Source organism: Heterocephalus glaber, unplaced genomic scaffold (assembly GCF_053883595.1).
Source record: "Heterocephalus glaber isolate CG9 unplaced genomic scaffold, H.glaber_assembly_v1.0 deba00000942, whole genome shotgun sequence".
In the NCBI taxonomy this organism is placed as follows: Eukaryota; Metazoa; Chordata; class Mammalia; order Rodentia; family Bathyergidae; genus Heterocephalus; species Heterocephalus glaber.
The window spans coordinates 3,840,937-3,858,810 of record NW_028258174.1 but is presented as its reverse complement, the minus strand read 5'-3'; the positions used below and the strand labels follow the sequence as shown (position 1 = coordinate 3,858,810).

Sequence of the window (17,874 nt, the reverse complement as noted above, 5' to 3'; positions counted from 1 at the left end):
CCAATAAAGTAAAAAAAAAAAAAATAACAGGATAGTAAAACTTGGTGTCGGGCTGTGAGCATAATCCAAGAGGAAGAGGAAATTTTAGGGGAGTAAAGTGAGGTCTGCTTGGGACCTTGTCTCTGAGCTGGAAGAAGTAGGCAGTCAAATATGTGAATCTGATAGGATTGAGATTTAGACTAGTCATATAGATTTTGGAGGCAATGCCTATAAATGTTATCAAAATTAGAACAATAGAAGGGCTTGCCTAGTGAGAGGGTTGGAAAGGGACAAGAGTGTGAGGGAGCTGCAGGGCCAGACTGTTGCACTGGAATCTGGTTTTCTTATTAGCCATGTGATGTTGGCCATGTTATTTAACCTTTCTGAGTCTTAGCTGTCGCAACTGTAAAATGAAAATAATAAAAGTACTTACCTCCTGGAAACGCTGTGAAAATTAATTGAATTAAATAAACAAAGCACTCTGAACAGATTTTAGTTCATAGCCAATAATGGTACTAACAGTATTTGGGACTGATTTATAGCTTTAGGCAAAGAAGGCTCAGTTCCTGAGGTCTATAAAATATTTTAATTTCTTTTAAAGTCTGAAAAAGTGGACTTTTGGGTTAAATAAAATGCTTTAATATATGATATTGATATATTTTCCTTTATACTAACAATTATAAAATATAACTTTTACTTTTTGAAGGAGAAAAAGGCCGGGCCCACAAACATGCTAGAGCCTGTAAAAGTCAGTATGTGGTCCTCCCACCATAGAAGAAGGAGGAAAAAACCTGAATTTCATTGTTTTAGGGATTGACAGAGGTGAAGACCCCACAGAGGAGTCTGGAAAGGAGTGGGTAGTGATATCAGGACAGCTAGCAGAGTCGTGCTGTGGAAGCTGAGAAGAGAGAGGCTGCAGGAAGGGCTCTGTCTCAAACGTTGCCAAGAGGTCAGGTAGGACAAGGAGCAAAAATATCCAGGGGATTTGGTGACAAGGACCAAATAGGAGCTGACACTCTTGCTGGGAATGGTTTTGGGGCTGAGAAGGGAAAGAAGACAGAAGTAGGGAAACGGGATGATAGGCTTAGGCATCTCTCAGAAAGTTTGGCTCTGACAAGGAAGCTCTTTAAAAGGAGGCATTAGCTAGCTTAACTGACACCCAAACATATCTCTGCTGGATCTAGATACACGCAGAATTGTTCATGGTACCAGATGGGTAAATGGCTCTTGTTCCTTAGCGCATCAGAGGGGTAAGTTGAGCGAAGGGAGTGCTGGCCTAGAATCCACAGATAATTGAGGAATGAAGACAAAGATTCAGCCTGAGGTGCTCATCTGTGATTTCTCTCATGGACCTTGGGCTTCCCCACCTCTAGTTCTAAATAACTGACTCACAGTGAAAGTGCTGGCTGGAGTAAGAAATGGAAATATGATCATGGGTTTGTGAAAGAAAATACCTTGAAGTAGCTTTCACAGGCTACCTGTGGCATTAGCACAGTCCTGGGGCCCACTGGGAAAGGCTATGGGAAAGATATGGTTATCTAATCCATTTCCCAAATAGGAAGGGGCATTAGTACAGTACAGAGCTGGCCAATTATGTAGACTGTTCATCAAGAATACCTGTCTATTTTTATCCACTGTGGCTTGCCATTCAGGAGAACCCTCCATGATTGTAAGATGGCTGCTCGAAAGTACATCTTCCATTAGCAGTTGCATGCCTAGCAGCTCTCCATGAGCCACCCTGTGGTCACTGTCACTCAGCCCACAGAGGCACAACTAAGAACAAACAGGGGAAAACAAAACAAAAAAGACTGTCTCACTTTGAAAATGTTTATGAATCCTTTACATGTAATTTTTTTGGGAAAAATAACTATTTATGTGTCACCTCTCAGCTATTAGAAAAATCCATAAAAACCAGAGTAACATTTCCAGCTTAAAGTCCTCCTTGAACATGTCAGACTTTTAATCCTATGCAGAGGTACCAAGTTTCCCAGCCCTTACAACAGTTTTGTATGATGAATATATAGTGTGATATTAATTTTCCTTTAAAAGTACAAATATAAACATGTGTATGCTGAGGCTAAAGACTAGAAAAAAATTCCCCAAAGGTAAACTATGGTTGTCTCTCTGTAGTGGGGCCATAGTTGTTTTCTCTTTTTTTCAACTATTCTTACTTTCACTGTAAAAAAAAAAATCTTATGCAGATTTTTTTTTTGGTATGGGGGATCAAACTCGGGACCTTGTGCTTGTGAGGCAGGCGGTGGCACCACTGAGCTAAACCCCCGCCCCAGAATTTTTAACATATATAAAAGCAAACAGCCCCAGCAACTAGCTACTTACAGACAATCCCATCCCATCCACTCCTCCCTCCATATTTTGAAACAAATTTATGATTGATTTTTCTGTTGTCTTTAACACTTTAATATATTTTAAAAAATAGAAATGAAACAATATTTACTTAGATAACCAGTAGAAAACATATAATGATTAAAAGAAACTAAAAGTTTAAAGGAATTGAAATAAGTCAACAATGAAAACTAAAATAACAGAAACTCTCCTAATGAGTCCTGCCTAGAAAGTTCCCTTCTTACCAGAAGAGTCACACGCTGGAGCTGCCAACCTGGCAGTTTGGCTAAGAGGCCTGGATGGTGATTACAGATGAACGGGCACTCCCCTAGATCACCATTCCATAGGAACCCAGGCCAGTGCCTGCTGAGACCCTGAATCTTCCACAGTAAGAAAACATGACTCACCTTGTGGCATCAGGTTTAAAGCTTCATAATTGAATACCTGGCTTATCTCATAAATTACTCACTCTTGGCTAGAGTATGAGGCTCTGACCCGTGGACCTAATGACACCCTGTTTTGCAGTCTGCACTCAGCTCTTTCTCCAGAACATGGGAAGATATACCTACCTGCATGTCATACTCAGTGGTGTCCGGGCTGCTTATAACTGGAAATGGACCCCCATCTTCCAGAAATGCTCTCCAGGGGAACAGTGCAGATGCCTAAGACCAAATAATAGACATGATAATGGCATACTGTCTCCTTAAGTTAAAGACATCTGTATATAAATAGGATTTCTGTGTCTGTACCCCAAACCACTATCGGATGACTTATTGTGTAAAAGAACTCCTTGATGGGCTGGGGATTTAGCTCAGCGATGCCACGCCTGCCTCTCCCTGATAATGAAGAGAAGAGAGCAATAATTATTTTAGAGTTGTTTTTGCAGCAGATGGTTTCAGCATAACTAGTTAGCATTAGTGTTCAGAAGTTTCAGTACAGTATAATACCACTGGGGCCTATTTATAATCCACAAAAGCAAACTTACTTAAATGTTCTCAATACTGAGAACATTAAAAAGTTGTCCTTCCATACCCTTGTACCCCAATTCTAGATATCAACTCAAGACCAAGGCCACAACTTACTACACGTGTGCCTGTGCCTTCTCCATAGCTGAGATCCAGCCCTGGATCCAGAGGGCCTCCCTATCTAACCCTATTCTATACATCTAGACCTGGTTCTGGCTTCAGGCAATTCCTAGAGATGGCATCGATTTTGGCAATAGGGAACCAGGACACCTGTGTCAACCTAATCCTAGGTAACACCCAAAGGCTACAGGAACAGTCCAGTAGTCATGGTCTGCTTCTGTTTTCTGGTACAAGAACTACCTTGTAGCTTGGGGTCAATGTTGGCATCACCAATTAAAATGTTTATAATGTTCAAACATTAAGTGGGAAGTTTTCAAGTAAAAATTTTGAGCTTGTGAGGTGATTTTAAAAATATGTTCACAACTTCTTTTTTTTTTTTTGTACTGGGGATCGAACTCGGGTCCTTGCACTTGCAGGGCAGGTGGCGGAACCACTGAGCTAAATCCCCAGCCCCACAACTTCTTTGATACTCTTCTCATCAAGAAGTGGGGCTGAGCCAGATGTGATAGTGGATGCCTATCATCCCAGCACTCAGAAGGCTGAGACAGAAGGATTGCTGCAAGTTCGAGGCCAGCCTGAGCCACATAGTGATTTCAAGGCCAGTCTGAACTACAGAGTGAGAGCCTATTTAAAAAAAAAAAAAAGAGCTGGTTCCTCCTCTTGAGTGTGACTGGACTTAGTGACTCACTTCTAGAGAGTAGAATATAGCAGATGTGATAGATTGTCACTTCTGAAATTTGGTAATGAAGTCTAGGCCTGCCATCTTGGGTTCTCTCTCTTGCTCTTTCTTGGATTGCTTGCTCTGGGGGAACCCACCTACCATATTGTGAAGAGCTCTGTAAATCAGTCCATGTGAATAACTTGGAAGCAGACATTCTGGTGTCTACTGAGCTTGGAAGCAGCTTTTCTTCCAGTTATGTCCTGAGATATTTACAGCACTGGCCAACATCTTGACTGGAGCCTGGTGAGAAACTCTGAGCCAGAACTAGCCACTTCAGCTCTTCTCAGCTTCCTCATCCTCAGAAACAATGTTGAGAGGATATGTTCATTGTTTTAGCCTGTTAAACTGGAGGTGGTGGGTATGATTTGTTCTATAGCAATAGATAAGGAATATAATTTGTGACCTGGCACTGCCTTGACCCTCCGGTAACCCAATCTCTGGCTTTCCTAAACCTTGACCCTTTGGAAAGTGAATAATGTTGTTCCTGCCTAGGGACAATAATAGTTGCCAGGATTTCATTTGATAACATATACAGTAACCAGGGCTATTCAAAATTCAGCTGCTGACCTAATTATGTATTACAACTGCTATCATTATTTATTAAATGGAAAAGATCAAGTGTTTGTCTTGTTACCAGCTGTGAGAAAATAAGCTGTTGCCTCCATCAGCCTGTTAAGCATTTGCAGACAAAACCGAGACTGGAAGTAACAGCAGGCCATGGAAGCCCAGGCTGCTCCACTATGTGAGTGACAAGAAACCAGGGAAGACCGAAGGGCATTAAAGTATGGAAACTTGTCGGGAGCCATGCTACATAATTTTGAGGAAAAATCATTTCATAATTGAAGTATGACTGTAGCTAAGGTTCAATGTCACCTTGCTCGTGAGCTGGCTATGGAATACAGAAACATAACTCCATTTTTTGCCTCTGGTCACAGCTGAGACCTCAATTGTCCCCTGATGCTGTGATACTCGAGGGCAAGATTACATCAGCTAAAGACATCCTGGTTCCTTGAGAACCTAGTGGAAAGAGAAAGGTTTCACCTGGGGAGGAACAAATTCCTTATTAGCTTAACTCATCCTACCTATTGTAAGAATGCACTCCTTACTGCCTTCATTAACACAAGATCTTAATGATCTAAAATCTTCATCAACATAAGATCTGCATCAACATAGGATTACCACCACCCCTAAATCACCTGATGCTCCTTCCAATTATTTTTTTTTTGGTACTTGGGATGGAACTTGGGACCTTGAACTTGAGAGAGGCAGGCAGCAGGCAGCAGAACCACTGAGCTAAATTCCTCGGAGAGTCTTTGTCTTTGTCCACTCTGAGGCACTGATCTCCTGGCCTCCCATATACTTTGAAATTATGGAAGTCTCTGTTGTCTTTTTTTTTTTTTTTTTTTTTAAGTTCCTTTCTAGGTAGTCCTAGGATTTCCAGTTTCTTTTTCTTTTTGGTACTGGGGATCGAACTCTGGACCTTGTGCTTGTGAGGCAGGCGCCAGAACCACTGAGCTAAATCCCCAGCCCTAGGCAGTCCTAGGATTGATCACCCTCTGATAGAGACTTGCAAAATTTAAACTAAATAAAAACGAAGTGACAAAACCCCTATATACAGCACATTTTATAGGTATAAAACTGTTCTAAAACATGCCTGGAGGCTCCGTGGATCCAGTGGTTGAGGCAGGCCGAGTTGTGAAGCAAAAATGCTCTTCATGAGAGAGTTGCTCAGTGGTGGTAACCCATGGTGCATGCCGTCTGTGACAGACTGGTAGGCAGGGATGTTTCCAGCTGCCAAAAACGTTCTTCTACCAAAACATGGGGCAGGGGGAGGATTTCATTTAAAGTGGTTACTTAAGCTTCTCAAGTTTAAAACTTCTTTCAAAGCTAACACTATGCCATAGTAAGAAGTTTCTTCAGCCACACCCCTTCACACCCTGCCCTCCAATCCCATTGTCGACAACCCTCAGGGAAGGGAGGTTGACAGACTGGACTAGCACGGCTCCATAAAACTGTCTGCAATGCCAGAAGCTACTGTATTGCCCAATACAGTAGCTGCTGGCCTCCTATGACTGCTGAACCCTTGAAATGTGACTACTGTGATTGAGGGATTAAACTTTACATTTTATTTCATTTAAATGCATATTAATTGCAATGAAATAGCCACATGTGGCTACCAAATTGGACAGTGCACTTGTAGCTCTGGAACAAAGCTATCACTTGTTTAACTATTTAAAAACCAATAGCTGAGAAAATACCTCTTGATGTGTAAAAACAAATTTTGAATTAAATAATAAGAGCTAGAAGTTAGAGAAAGTTTTTTGTTTTGTTTTAAACAAAACTTGGCTTTACATATCAAGAACTGCAAAACCTGAAGCAGAGCATGAAATTTATACCATAAGTAAAAGAGAAGGAGGTATGCATGATAAATTAGGATGATTTTCCTGCCCCAAAGGAAGTAAGAATTTAGCAAGGAAGGAGAGACTGTTTCTAGAGCTTAACTCTAAGGATACCTAAGAAAAGTGCTGACAAAGGATAAGCGAGGGGAAAGGTATCCCAGAGTTCGAGGGACTTACTGCCTGATCCTCTGTGAGTGTGGCCCACATGTGACATATGGGATACACCAAAGAAGGGGATAAGCAATGGGGGAGAGAGATGTCAGCACGGGGGGAAGTGAGCTGGCCCCAGAGACTAGGAGATCCTCAGTGTGTGTGGGGAATAAGACCTGGAAGCACCTGAGCCCCATACATGGGTGTCCACCAGAGATTCTAACCCACAACAGAGTGGGTAAAGTGGCTGCTGCTCCCTGATGTCAGGATGATTTATAGGTACTCCAAGAACTGAGATCACCTCTCAAAGGGATGAATAAGGAGAAGGATGTGACATGAGGCCTAAAATTAAGGTCAAATACTATGTCTTCCTTGACATCTGACCTAACTACAAGCTCCCTCCTCACTGTGCTCCCAGGATAAGGTCCCTGTTTTCCAATAATGTTCCTTATCAAGGGGACCAAGTGCATGTCCTCCTTATCCCTAAGCAGTGGCTTTGGTTTCTGACCATGGGATTAGTGAAAGAAACCAATCAAACCCTCCTGAGGCACCAGGGAAACCACACCTTGTTGTTACTATAAAGCCTGCCTCCCCTGCCCCTGCTCCTTCACTTTGTTCCCAACTGTTCCCTGCATGGTCTGCAGCTCCACCCCTCCTGGGCTGTGAGAAAATGTGACTTAGGATTTGCTGCAGACCTCATCTGTCCATGCTGAATGCTGTGTGTGCAGCTATCACCACAGTCTAGAGTGGACTCTTTCCTCACCACGGTGTGAATAGGAGGCAACTAAAACAAAGGGTAATGGGGAGAATCTTGAATTAGATGATTTTAGATCAGAAGCTGACCACTTTTTTTTTTCTTTTTTGGTACTGGGGATCAAACTCAGGACCTTGTGCTTGCGAGGCAGGTGCGGTGCCACTGAGCTCTGGCCCGTGAAGCTGACCACTTTTAAATTCCCAGGGTAATTCATGGATCTGGTATTGAAAAATTTAATATTTTTGCCATTAGCAGTAAGAATTTAAGACAGATAAAAGGAGCTCTATATCTGTACCTTGAACAATGCATAAAAACACTTTCTACATTTTAATAAGTATTAATAATAAATAGTTCAGGTTCCAGCACCTGCCTTGCAAGTGCAAGGTCCCAAGTTCGATCCCCTGTACCAAAAAAAAAAAAAAAGTTACAGTGAATAATAAATAGTTCAGACAATGGATAGACTATTGATTTGTGATTCTTTCTCTCTCTCATTTTTTTTTTTCCTGGTGCTGGCAATTGAACTCCATGAATGGATCTGGGAGTTATCCAAAGAATTATAAACATGATTTCCTGTTTCTTATATCTTTCATATGTTTGCTCATGATCCTCAGTGTGCCTTGTTAAGGAACAAACAATTCACTCAATCCCCCTGTGACAGTGATATATCAAGCACCTAATATCTACTGGGCCAAGAACTAACTCAGGTGTAAAGAAGAGTCCCACACAGTCTCACCAGTGCAGTTTGCCAGCAGCACTCAAGATGGAACAGAAAGGTTGCTTGTGCTCATGCTGTACCCACCACTTGCCAGGCCTTATTAAAGTCAGAAGCCTGCCAAAATACCTGAATTCTCTACCTTCCTGCCACACTTCAGCAGCTTAATGTTAATATCAATAAGCAATCATGGTTTCCTAGGAGGCCAGCCCTCTTATGTATGAGTGTCATGCTCACAGTGTGATACCAGGCAAGCTGGTTCAGACTGCAGGGAGCAGTGAATTCACAGGATGGACCTTGGCATTTTTCCTGGGCAGGGATAAAATAAAGTCTGCTGAGTAGTTCTGAGCCGGACAGGCAAAGTTGTGGCTCTCAGATATTAGAGACAGGGGCAGTAGGCCCAGCTCCCAAATGAGGCCTTCTGTGTCTCTTGGAAACTCCCAGATGACCCTGAAGCATACTTTAACATCTGAGTGGTTAGACCCACTTATGTTGGTGTTATGGCTTGTATCTAGATGTCCCCACAAAGCCTCATGCGGTCACAGCTGGAGCTTTAAAGAGGTGGCTGCATCTAGGGTGTGTGATACTGGGTCAAAGATGTGATGGGATGCTGGGATTGATTCATGGTTTGATGCCATTAAGGGTGGCCCACCCTGGGTGCGAGTGCTGTCCACCATAAAGGTGGGTAGCCTGGATAGAATATAAGAGATAGAAAGAGAGCTGCTATTGTTGCTTGCTGCCTGTTGCTTGTTGCGTTGCTGCTCACTGCCTCCTGCCTTCTGCCTCCCATGAACTGTTTTTCCTCTGGCATGCCCTCTGCCATGCCACCCTGCTTTGGAGTCAGCCAACTATGAACTGAAACTTCTACACACTGTGAGCTAAATAAACCTTTTCTCCTTTAACTTTGGGTGTCGGGTATTTTGTCTCAGCAATAAGAAAAATAACTAAGACAGTCAGTGAACATGAAAATAAGAAAGAATTTTAAAATGAAGGGAAATTAAGAAACAGTCAAGGCATGAGATGCTGATGTTACTTGTGTGAGCTCTTGAAATCCTCCAATATCAGGCTTGCTGCAGGAAATAGTACAACTTCAGCATTTCTTCTCCTTCTTGGCCAAATCACCCTGAATGTCAGCAGTACATGCAGACTAGAGACACTTTTTATGCCATAAAATTTGTTCAGTTCTTCAGGGTATTTCTTCATATTTTTTCTTTTTTTTTGTACAGGGGATCAAACTCAGACCTTGCACTTGTGAGGCAGGCACAGTGACACTGAGCTAAATCCCCAGCTCCTTCAGGATACTTCTTAAAGACTTTTCTCTTTCCCTTCTTTTATCCCTGAATGGCAAGGGAATTCTATCTTTTATTTTTTTCCCTTAAATTCTTTTATTGGTACATTTTAGGTATACATTACATTTATCATTGGGAACTTGAACGTTTACATGATGTGTCTTGGTTCTTATTTTTTCCCCATTCCTGGCCCTCCCTTCCCTATTTACAAAGACTTTGTTTCAATTTTTTCCTTTCATTTCTTTCCTTTCCCCTACCCCTCCCACTTCCCCTACCCCTTTGGACCTTTTCTTCCTATTTCTCATTATCAATTATTCATTTTAATCATTGGTACATTTTAGGTATACAGTATAATGACATTCATCATTGGAAATTTGCACCTTTACATAATCTCTCTTGGTTCTTATTTTTCCCCCTTCCCCTGCTCTCCCTTCAACCCCTCCATTCCTCCCTATTTACTAAGACTTTGTTTCCATTTTTCCATTTTCTCATATTAATTCCATTCCCTACTTTCCTTTCCCCTGCCCCTCCCATTTCCCCTTCCCCTTTGCCCCTTTTCTTCCTATTTCACATGACCTATTATACCTTTTAGTGATTATTTGCACTTTCAGTTTCTCACACTAGAGAAACTATTCAGTATTAAACATGTGTGTCTTATTTATTTCACTTAAGTGTATCACCTCAATGTGTATCCATTTATCTATAAATGTCTCTAATTTCTCTCTCTCTCTTTTTCTTTTTGGTACTGGGGATTGAACTAGGGTCCTTGTGCTTGCACAGCAGGTGGTGAAAGCACTGAGCTAAATCCCCGGCCCTAATTTCTCATTTTTTATGGCTGAGTAGTACTCCATTTTATTAAAAAACCACATTTTCTTTATCCAGTCTCCAATTGATGGGCATATGGGCTGTTTCCAAGTTTTAGCTATTACAAATTGTGCTGCTATGAACATGGGTGCACATATATCGCTGTGGTATGATTCTTTTAATTCTTTGGGGAAGATACCCAGTAGGGGAATAGCTGGGTCAAATGGGACTTCTAGTCCTAGTTCTTTGAGGTATCTCCATACTGATTTCCATAGTGGTTGCATCAGTCTACATTCCCAGCAGTGGAGCAGGGTTCCTCTTTTCCCACAGCCCCGCCAGCATTTGTTATTGGTTGACTTCATGAAAGCAGCCATTCTTTTTGGAGTGAAGTGGAATCTCAGCATTGTTTTCATTTGCATCTCTCAAATGACCAGTGATGTTGAACATTTTTTTGTATGTTTATTTGCTATTTCTACTTCTTTGTCTGAGAAATGTCTGTTCATTTCAGATGCTCACATTTGGATTGGGTCTTTAAATTTGGGAGGTCTGATCTTTTTAAGTTCTTCATAGATTACAGATAGTAGGCCTTTGTCTGAGGAACAGCAGGTGAAGATTTTTTCCCACATTGTGGGTTGTCTCTTCACACTGCTGTGGTTTCTCTTGCTGTGCAGAAGCTTTTTAATAAGACGAGCTCCCACTTGTTGATTGTTTGTGCTAGTTCATGGGCAACTGAGGTTTTGTTCATAAAAATCTTTTCCTACACCAATGTCTTCAAGAGTTCTAACCTCTGTTCCAGCCGATTCAGCATTTCTATTTTAATATTTAGATCTTTAATCCATTTCGATTTTAGTTTAGTGCCTGGTGAGAGATACAGGTCTAGTTTTAATCTTTGACAAGCTGAAACCCAATTTTTCCAGCAGCATTCATTAAAGAGGCTATCTTTCCTCCAGTGAGGGTGTTTGGTTCCTTTATCAAAGATGAGATGACTGAGTGTCTCTGGAGTTGTTTCTGCATCTTCTAATCTATTCCACTGGTCCTTGGGTCTGTTTCTTTGCCAGTACCATGCTGTTTTTATCACAGTAGCTTTATAGTATAGTTTCAAGTTGGGGATTGTGATGCACCCTGCCATGTCTCTGTTACCTAGAATTGCTTTTGCTATTCTGGGTCTCTTCTTGTTCCAAATGAAGTTTTGGATTGTTTTCTCAAGATCTGTGAAATAGGGGTGGGGGTTTAGCTCAGTGGTTTCGATGCCTGCTGTGCAAGCACAAAGACCTGAGTTTGATCCTTGGTACAAAAAAAAAAAAAAAAGATCTGTGAAGTATGCTGCTGGGATTTCATTGAATCTGTATAGCAGTTTTGGAAGTATGGCCATTTTCATTACATTAATCCTTCCTACCCAGGAGCAGGGGATGTCTGTCCATTTTCTGATATCATCTTCAATCTCTCTTTTCAGAGTGCCATAGTTTCAGAGAAGAGGTCTTTGATTTCTTTCGTTAGGTTGATTCCTAGGTATTTCAGTGTTTTGGATGGTATTGTGAAAGGAATTGTTTGTTCTATTTCTGTCTCGGTGAGTCTGTTGTTCGTGTAGAGGAAAGCTATTGATTTTTGTGTGTTGACTTTGTATCCAGCTACTTTACTGAATTTGGTTATTAAGTCTAGAAGACTTTTGGTGGAGTTCTTGGGGTCTTCTATATAGATTATCATGTCATCTGCAAATAATGACAATTTGACTTCTTCATTTCCTATCTTTATTCCTTTTATTTCTTTCTCTTGTCTAATTGCTGTGGCGAATGTTTGCAAAACTATATTGAACAAGAGTGGTGATAGTGGACATCCTTGTTCTATTCCTGATTTTAGTGTGAAGGACTTCAATTTTTGACCATTTAGTATGACATTGGCTGTTGGTTTTTCATAGATGGCTTCTATCAGTTTGAGGTAGAGACCATTTATTCCAATTTTTTGTAGGGTTTTTATCATAAATGCATGTTGGATTTTGTCAAATGCTTTTTCTGCATCTGTTGAGATGATCATATGGTTTTTGTCCCTGGCTCTATTGATATAGTGCATTACATTGATTGATTTTTGTATACTGAACCATCCCTGCATCCCTGGGATGAATCCCACTTGGTCAGGGTGTATGATCTTCTTGATGATCTTCTGAATTCTATTTGCCAGTATCTTATTAAGGATTTTTGCATCTATGTTCATTAGTGAGATTGGCCCATAGTTGTCTTTTTCCGTTAGGTCTTTCTCTGCTTTGGGGATCAAGGTGATGCTTGCTTCCAGGAATGAATTCAGGAGTATTGCTTCTCTTTCGATTTCATTGAGGAGTTTAAACAGTAGTGGTAGTAGTTCCTCTCTAAATGTCTTGTAGAATTCAGCAGTGAAGCCCTCAGGACCTGGGGTTATCTTAGTGGGTAAGTTTTTAATTACATTTTCAATTTCATTGCTTGATATTGGGTCATGTAGAATTTTTAGGTCTTCTTTCAACTTTGGTAATTCATATGTATCTAGGAATTTGCCCGTTTCTTTTGTGTTTTCCATCTTATTGGAGTATAGGTTCTTGAAGTAGGTATTGATGATCCTCTGGATTTCTGCTGGGTCTGTTGTAATTTCACACTTTTCATACCTAATTGGATAGATTGGGCCTTTTCTTTCCTTTTTCTGATAAGCATGGCTAAGGGTTTGTCAATTTTGTTTATTCTTTTGAAGAACCAACTCTTGGGTTCATTGATTTTTTTGTATCATTCTCTTAGTCTCCATTGAATTGATTTTTGCTCTGATCTTTATAATTTCCTCCTGTGTATGAGCTTTGGGTTTGTCCTGCTCTTTTTTTTCTAGAAGCTTGAGGTTCAGCATCAGGTTGTTTAATTGGGCTCGTTCTGTTTTCCTAATATGTGTATTCATTGCTATGAATTTCCCTCATAAGACTGCTTTCATTGTGTCCCATAGATTCCAATATGTTGTATTGTCATTGTCATTTAATTGAAGAAACTGTATGATTTCTTCTTTAATTTCCTCTGTGACCCATTGGTTATACAGAAGTGTGTTGTTCAATTTCCATGTGTTTATGAAATTTTTGCAGTTTCTTTTGCTACTGATCTCCAATTTCATCGCACTATGGTCTGATAATATACAGGGGATAACTTCAATTCCTTTGCACTTACTTAAATATGTTCTATGAGTGAGTATGTGGTCTACTTTGGAGAATGACCCATGTGCAGCTGAAAAGAATGTGTAGTCTGATTTTTTGGGGTGGAAGACTCTGTAAACATCTGTTCAGTTCATTTGTTCAAGAGTTCGATTGAGTTCTAGTATTTCATTACTTATTCTTAGTCTAGTTGATCTATCTATTTGTGAAAGTGGGGTATTGAGGTTCCCCACTATAATAGTATTAGTGCATATATGACTTTTCATGTCTGTTAGTATTTGTTTTATATAGTTGGGTGCACTAGTGTTTGGTGCATAGATATTTATGACTGTCATCTCTTCCTGTTGGATTCTTCCCTTTACAAGGATTTAGTGTCCTTCTTTGTCTCTCTTAATCAGTGTTGGTTTGAAATCCACTTGGTCTGCAAAGAGGATAGCTACTCCTGCTTTTGTTCGGGTTCCCTTCGCATGGAGTATTATTTTCCACCCTTTAATTTTCAGTCTATGAGTTTCATTTTGAAGTAAGTGTGTTTCTTGCATGCAGCGTATTGTTGGATTTTGCTTCTTGACCCATTCTGCCAGTCTATTTCTTTTGATTGGTGAATTGAGACCATTAACATGATGGTTATAACTGATACGTATTGACTTAACATTGTCATGACTTTTTCTTTTTGTTGGATTCTCCTCCTTTACATTTAATTTCTTGTCATGCCTGATGGGTTCATTCTACTGTGCTTCCTGGGGTTGTGATCCTCAATGTCTGTTCCTAGGATATTGTGTAAAATTTTTTGGAGTGCTGGTTTGGTATTCATGAAGTTTCTAAGGTGCTCTTTGTCATGAAAGTATCTTATTTCTCCATCAATTTTGAAAGATAGTTTTGCAGGGTACATCAATCTGGATTGGAGCCTTTTTTCTTTTAGGGCTTGGAATACACCACTCCACGCTCTTCTTGCCTTGAGGGTTTGCATTGAGAAGTCTGCTGTGATTCTGATGGGCTTTCCTTTGTATGTGATTTGTTCCTTTTCTCTCATTGCTTGTAGAATTTTGTTCTTCTGTTGGGTTTCTGGAATCCTAACTATTATATGCCTATGTGTAGATTTTTTTTGATCAAGGCTATTTGGAGTCCTATATGCCTCCCTTATCTGTATGTCAAGTTGTTTTTCCCTGCTTGGAAAGTTTTCTGCCATTACTTCTGTGAACAGTTTTTTAATGTCATCTGCACTCTTTCCTGTTTTTTCATTGACTCCAATCGGTCTTATGTTATTCTTCTTTGCATCATCTAGCAGCTGCTGGGTTGATTTCTCATGGTCCCATACAATTTTGAAGCAATTTTTCTTTTCGTGGTCACAATCTTATCTTCTATATCTGAAATTCTGTCCTCACATTGGCTCATTCCACTGTGTAGACTTTCAATGGAGTTTTTAATCTCCTGGAAATCTGTTTGCATCTGTTTTATGGATTCCATTTGTTTCCTCTGTTGGTGTTCTATCAAGTTCCTCAGCTCCTCTCTAGATTTATTAATCATGTCTTGCACTATGAGCACAATCTCTGCTGTTATCTGAGAAGTTATTTCTGATTTCATTTTTTCGAGATCCTCTTTTGTTGCCAGTTTAGGGAGTCTAGGCGGTTGAGTATCAGAATGTTCCATCTCATTTCCCTTTGAGTTTGCTGTAAGTGATCTGGAAGTCTGGTTTTGAGACTTGTTTATGTGTCTTCTCATTTCGACGGTGGAAGGGGAGTGCTGTTGCCTCCTGCACAATTCACCTCCTCTGAGCTGAGAGCAGTGGAACGGCAGCCTGGAAGCCCCTACCTCTGGGCTGGGAGTGGTGGAATGGCCAGGAATTCTATTTTTTAAATCAAGGGATGGCAAGCTTTGTTTAAAGGGCCAGATAGTAAATATTTCTGGTTCAACTCTATGGTTATAGTGGGAAAGCTTTTGGAGACAACCCATAAATAAATGAGTGTGGGGCCAGAGATTTAGCTCAGTGGTTCTGGCTCGTGCCTTGCAAGTGCAAGGTCCCAAGTTCGATACCTGGTACCAAAAAAAAAAAAAAAATGAGTGTGGTTTTATTCCAGTAAAACTTCATTTATAGACACTGAAATATGGCATCCATATAATTTTCATGTAGCACAACATAGTTTTTGGTGGCCAATTCTTTTCTCCAACCATTTAAACATGCAAAGGCCATCCTTAGGCAAGAAGCCATACCAAAACAGGAAGGAACCCATAGCAGTAGTTTGCCAGTTCCTGACTCAAGTAGATCAAACTGGTTAGAACCACCATGCTGCCCAGGTATTTATCTTCAACAAGGATGTTTAATTCACCAAGCATCACAGATAAGCACAGCTCTCAGCATTTCTTGAATTAGATAATAAATGTCTCCTGTAGGTTGGTGAACATTCCCAAAGGTAAATGAGATGGGCTGTGAACAGTGTGACTCCACCTCATTAGAGAACAGCCACCATTTTCCATCAGGGCTTTGCCCAAACTGCAAATGCCAAGTGGACAGAGACAGTGTGAAATGTTTTATGCTTATAAGGCAGTGTGATCTGATCTATGCCACAGAAAAATGAGCCAGATTTTAAGACAGGGCTTTTGTCTTGTCTCTGAGCCGCATCCTTCCTTCTCTCCCCTGAGTCTATGGAAGCATGGCAATCTTAATCTTTTTTTGGAACCGGAGATTGAACTCTGGACCTTGTGCTTTTGAGGCAAGTGGTAGCACCACTGAGCTAAATCCCCAGCCCTGTTTCTTATTTTTGATAAGTTTCTTTTCAAACTCTGGTGAAGCCTCCCACTTACATAAGCAAAATGTTTCATAGAGTAAACAGTAGTATTTGCTCAGTCTCTCTGAGCTCTGGGAAGGGCCAGGGACCTTTCCTAAGCTTCCTGTCTCCTTTGACTGTTGAAGGACTCTCCCTTGTTTGCAGTTTTGATGCTTGGTAACATTATTAAGAGGGGTGACATTTATCTTTCAGCTTCTATTTTCTTCCTGCCTCCTGCCTTCTCTTCAGAGTCCTCTTCTCTGACCATGCTGCTGCTCAGAATCCCTTGTAGTTCTCAGGCTTTGGAGCTAAACACACTTAGGTTCTAATTCTAGTTTGGTGCTCACTAGTTGTGCAATTCTAAATACACATAACACTAAGAGCTCTGAAAAAAGAATGAAAAGGCCAGAGAAATGCAATAAATGCAGAACTCCGTGGGGCTAAGCCACCTGGGTGATTGGAAAAGACCATGAAGGTAAACAGAGGACAGAGTGCTCTCCATTCCTGCAGATGGCCTATACCAAGACACAGCAACCCTGGAAAAGCAAGTCGGAGGCAAGCAGAGGGGTGCTGCTGGGAGAACAGTAATGGACTGAATCCTGCATGGCAAATAGCACTTCTAGGAGATATCCCTGTTTGTTCACCACATATAAAATTCTTTATAAGTTTTGACCTTGGGCTGCCAGAGCTCAGAGGTAAATGGAATAGCCACCATGACAATTAGAGCCTTTTTGTAGTAATGTGAAGTGAAATGAATCAGACACACAAGCTTAAATGTTGCATGGGTTCTCCTAGGAGAAGCCCAAAGTAAAAATAATTTAAAGGGCAAAATAAATGATAGATACAGTAATAGGAAACAGGAAGATAGGTCTTTGCAAAGGGGAAGAGGACCAAGAGATAGAGGGAGGGACAGAGGGGAGGGAAAGAGGAAATAAAAAGAATTAATATGTGTTGCATAAATGTGCCAACTCCCCACAATAAATATAATCATTATGTACTGCAAATATGCACCAATAAAAAATTTAAAATTAATAAAATTTAAAATATATATATTATAAAATTAATAAAATTTAAAATATATATTAAATAAATATATATTAAAATTATATATAAATTTTCTATATATAGAAAATATAAACTTCATATATGTAGAAAAATATATATAAATTATAGCCTTTATCTCTCACCTGCTTGACAAATAGGAAGCTATTTTTCAATAAAAAGAAAATAAATTAGCATGACTTTTTTTTTTGTCCCACTAAATTTACATTCTAAATCCAACAGTACCCTGACAGGGTAAAGAAAATGCAGAGTTAGAAAGAGAAAAATATTGTTCATTCAGTACAGCCCCCACATTTCCATTCTCTATGGACACCCAAAGATAATGGTGAGAAACAGTCAGCATCCATAGGTATCTGAGGTCCCTCATTGACTAAATATTTACACTATGAATTAATCAAAAGAAGTTAATGAATGTTGACAATTTAAGAATAAGCAGAGATGTTCAGGCCTGACTCAACTCCACTCCCCTTCCATATAAAATTTGTCCTGGGAACAGTGTGAACCTTAATTCAAACTCATTTAAAATCATATTGGAATCATGATTGATTAGCCAAATAAAACATTTTTGTAGTACTTAATAGTTGGTTCCTGCCAGGCCAGAGGGAGATTTACTTATTTATAAATTTAATTACAGTAGCCAATTCCATGAGCTTCAGAAATGCA

General features: G+C 40.2%; 1 protein-coding gene across 2 annotated transcripts in view; it reads right to left on the bottom strand.

The window, feature by feature from the left end:
* The window catches only part of Ccdc162 (uncharacterized), a 213,248-nt gene that overhangs the window by 44,457 nt on the left and 150,917 nt on the right, over positions 1-17,874 (bottom strand). For both annotated transcript variants that reach the window (XM_087208651.1, XM_021251515.2), the window contains exons 31-33: positions 5,783-5,936; positions 2,892-2,984; positions 1,597-1,752 (exon numbers count right to left, since the gene is read on the bottom strand). In XM_087208651.1, the coding sequence (XP_087064777.1) occupies positions 1,597-1,752; positions 2,892-2,984; positions 5,783-5,936 (403 nt within the window). The remainder of the gene's footprint in view (positions 1-1,596; positions 1,753-2,891; positions 2,985-5,782; positions 5,937-17,874) is intronic.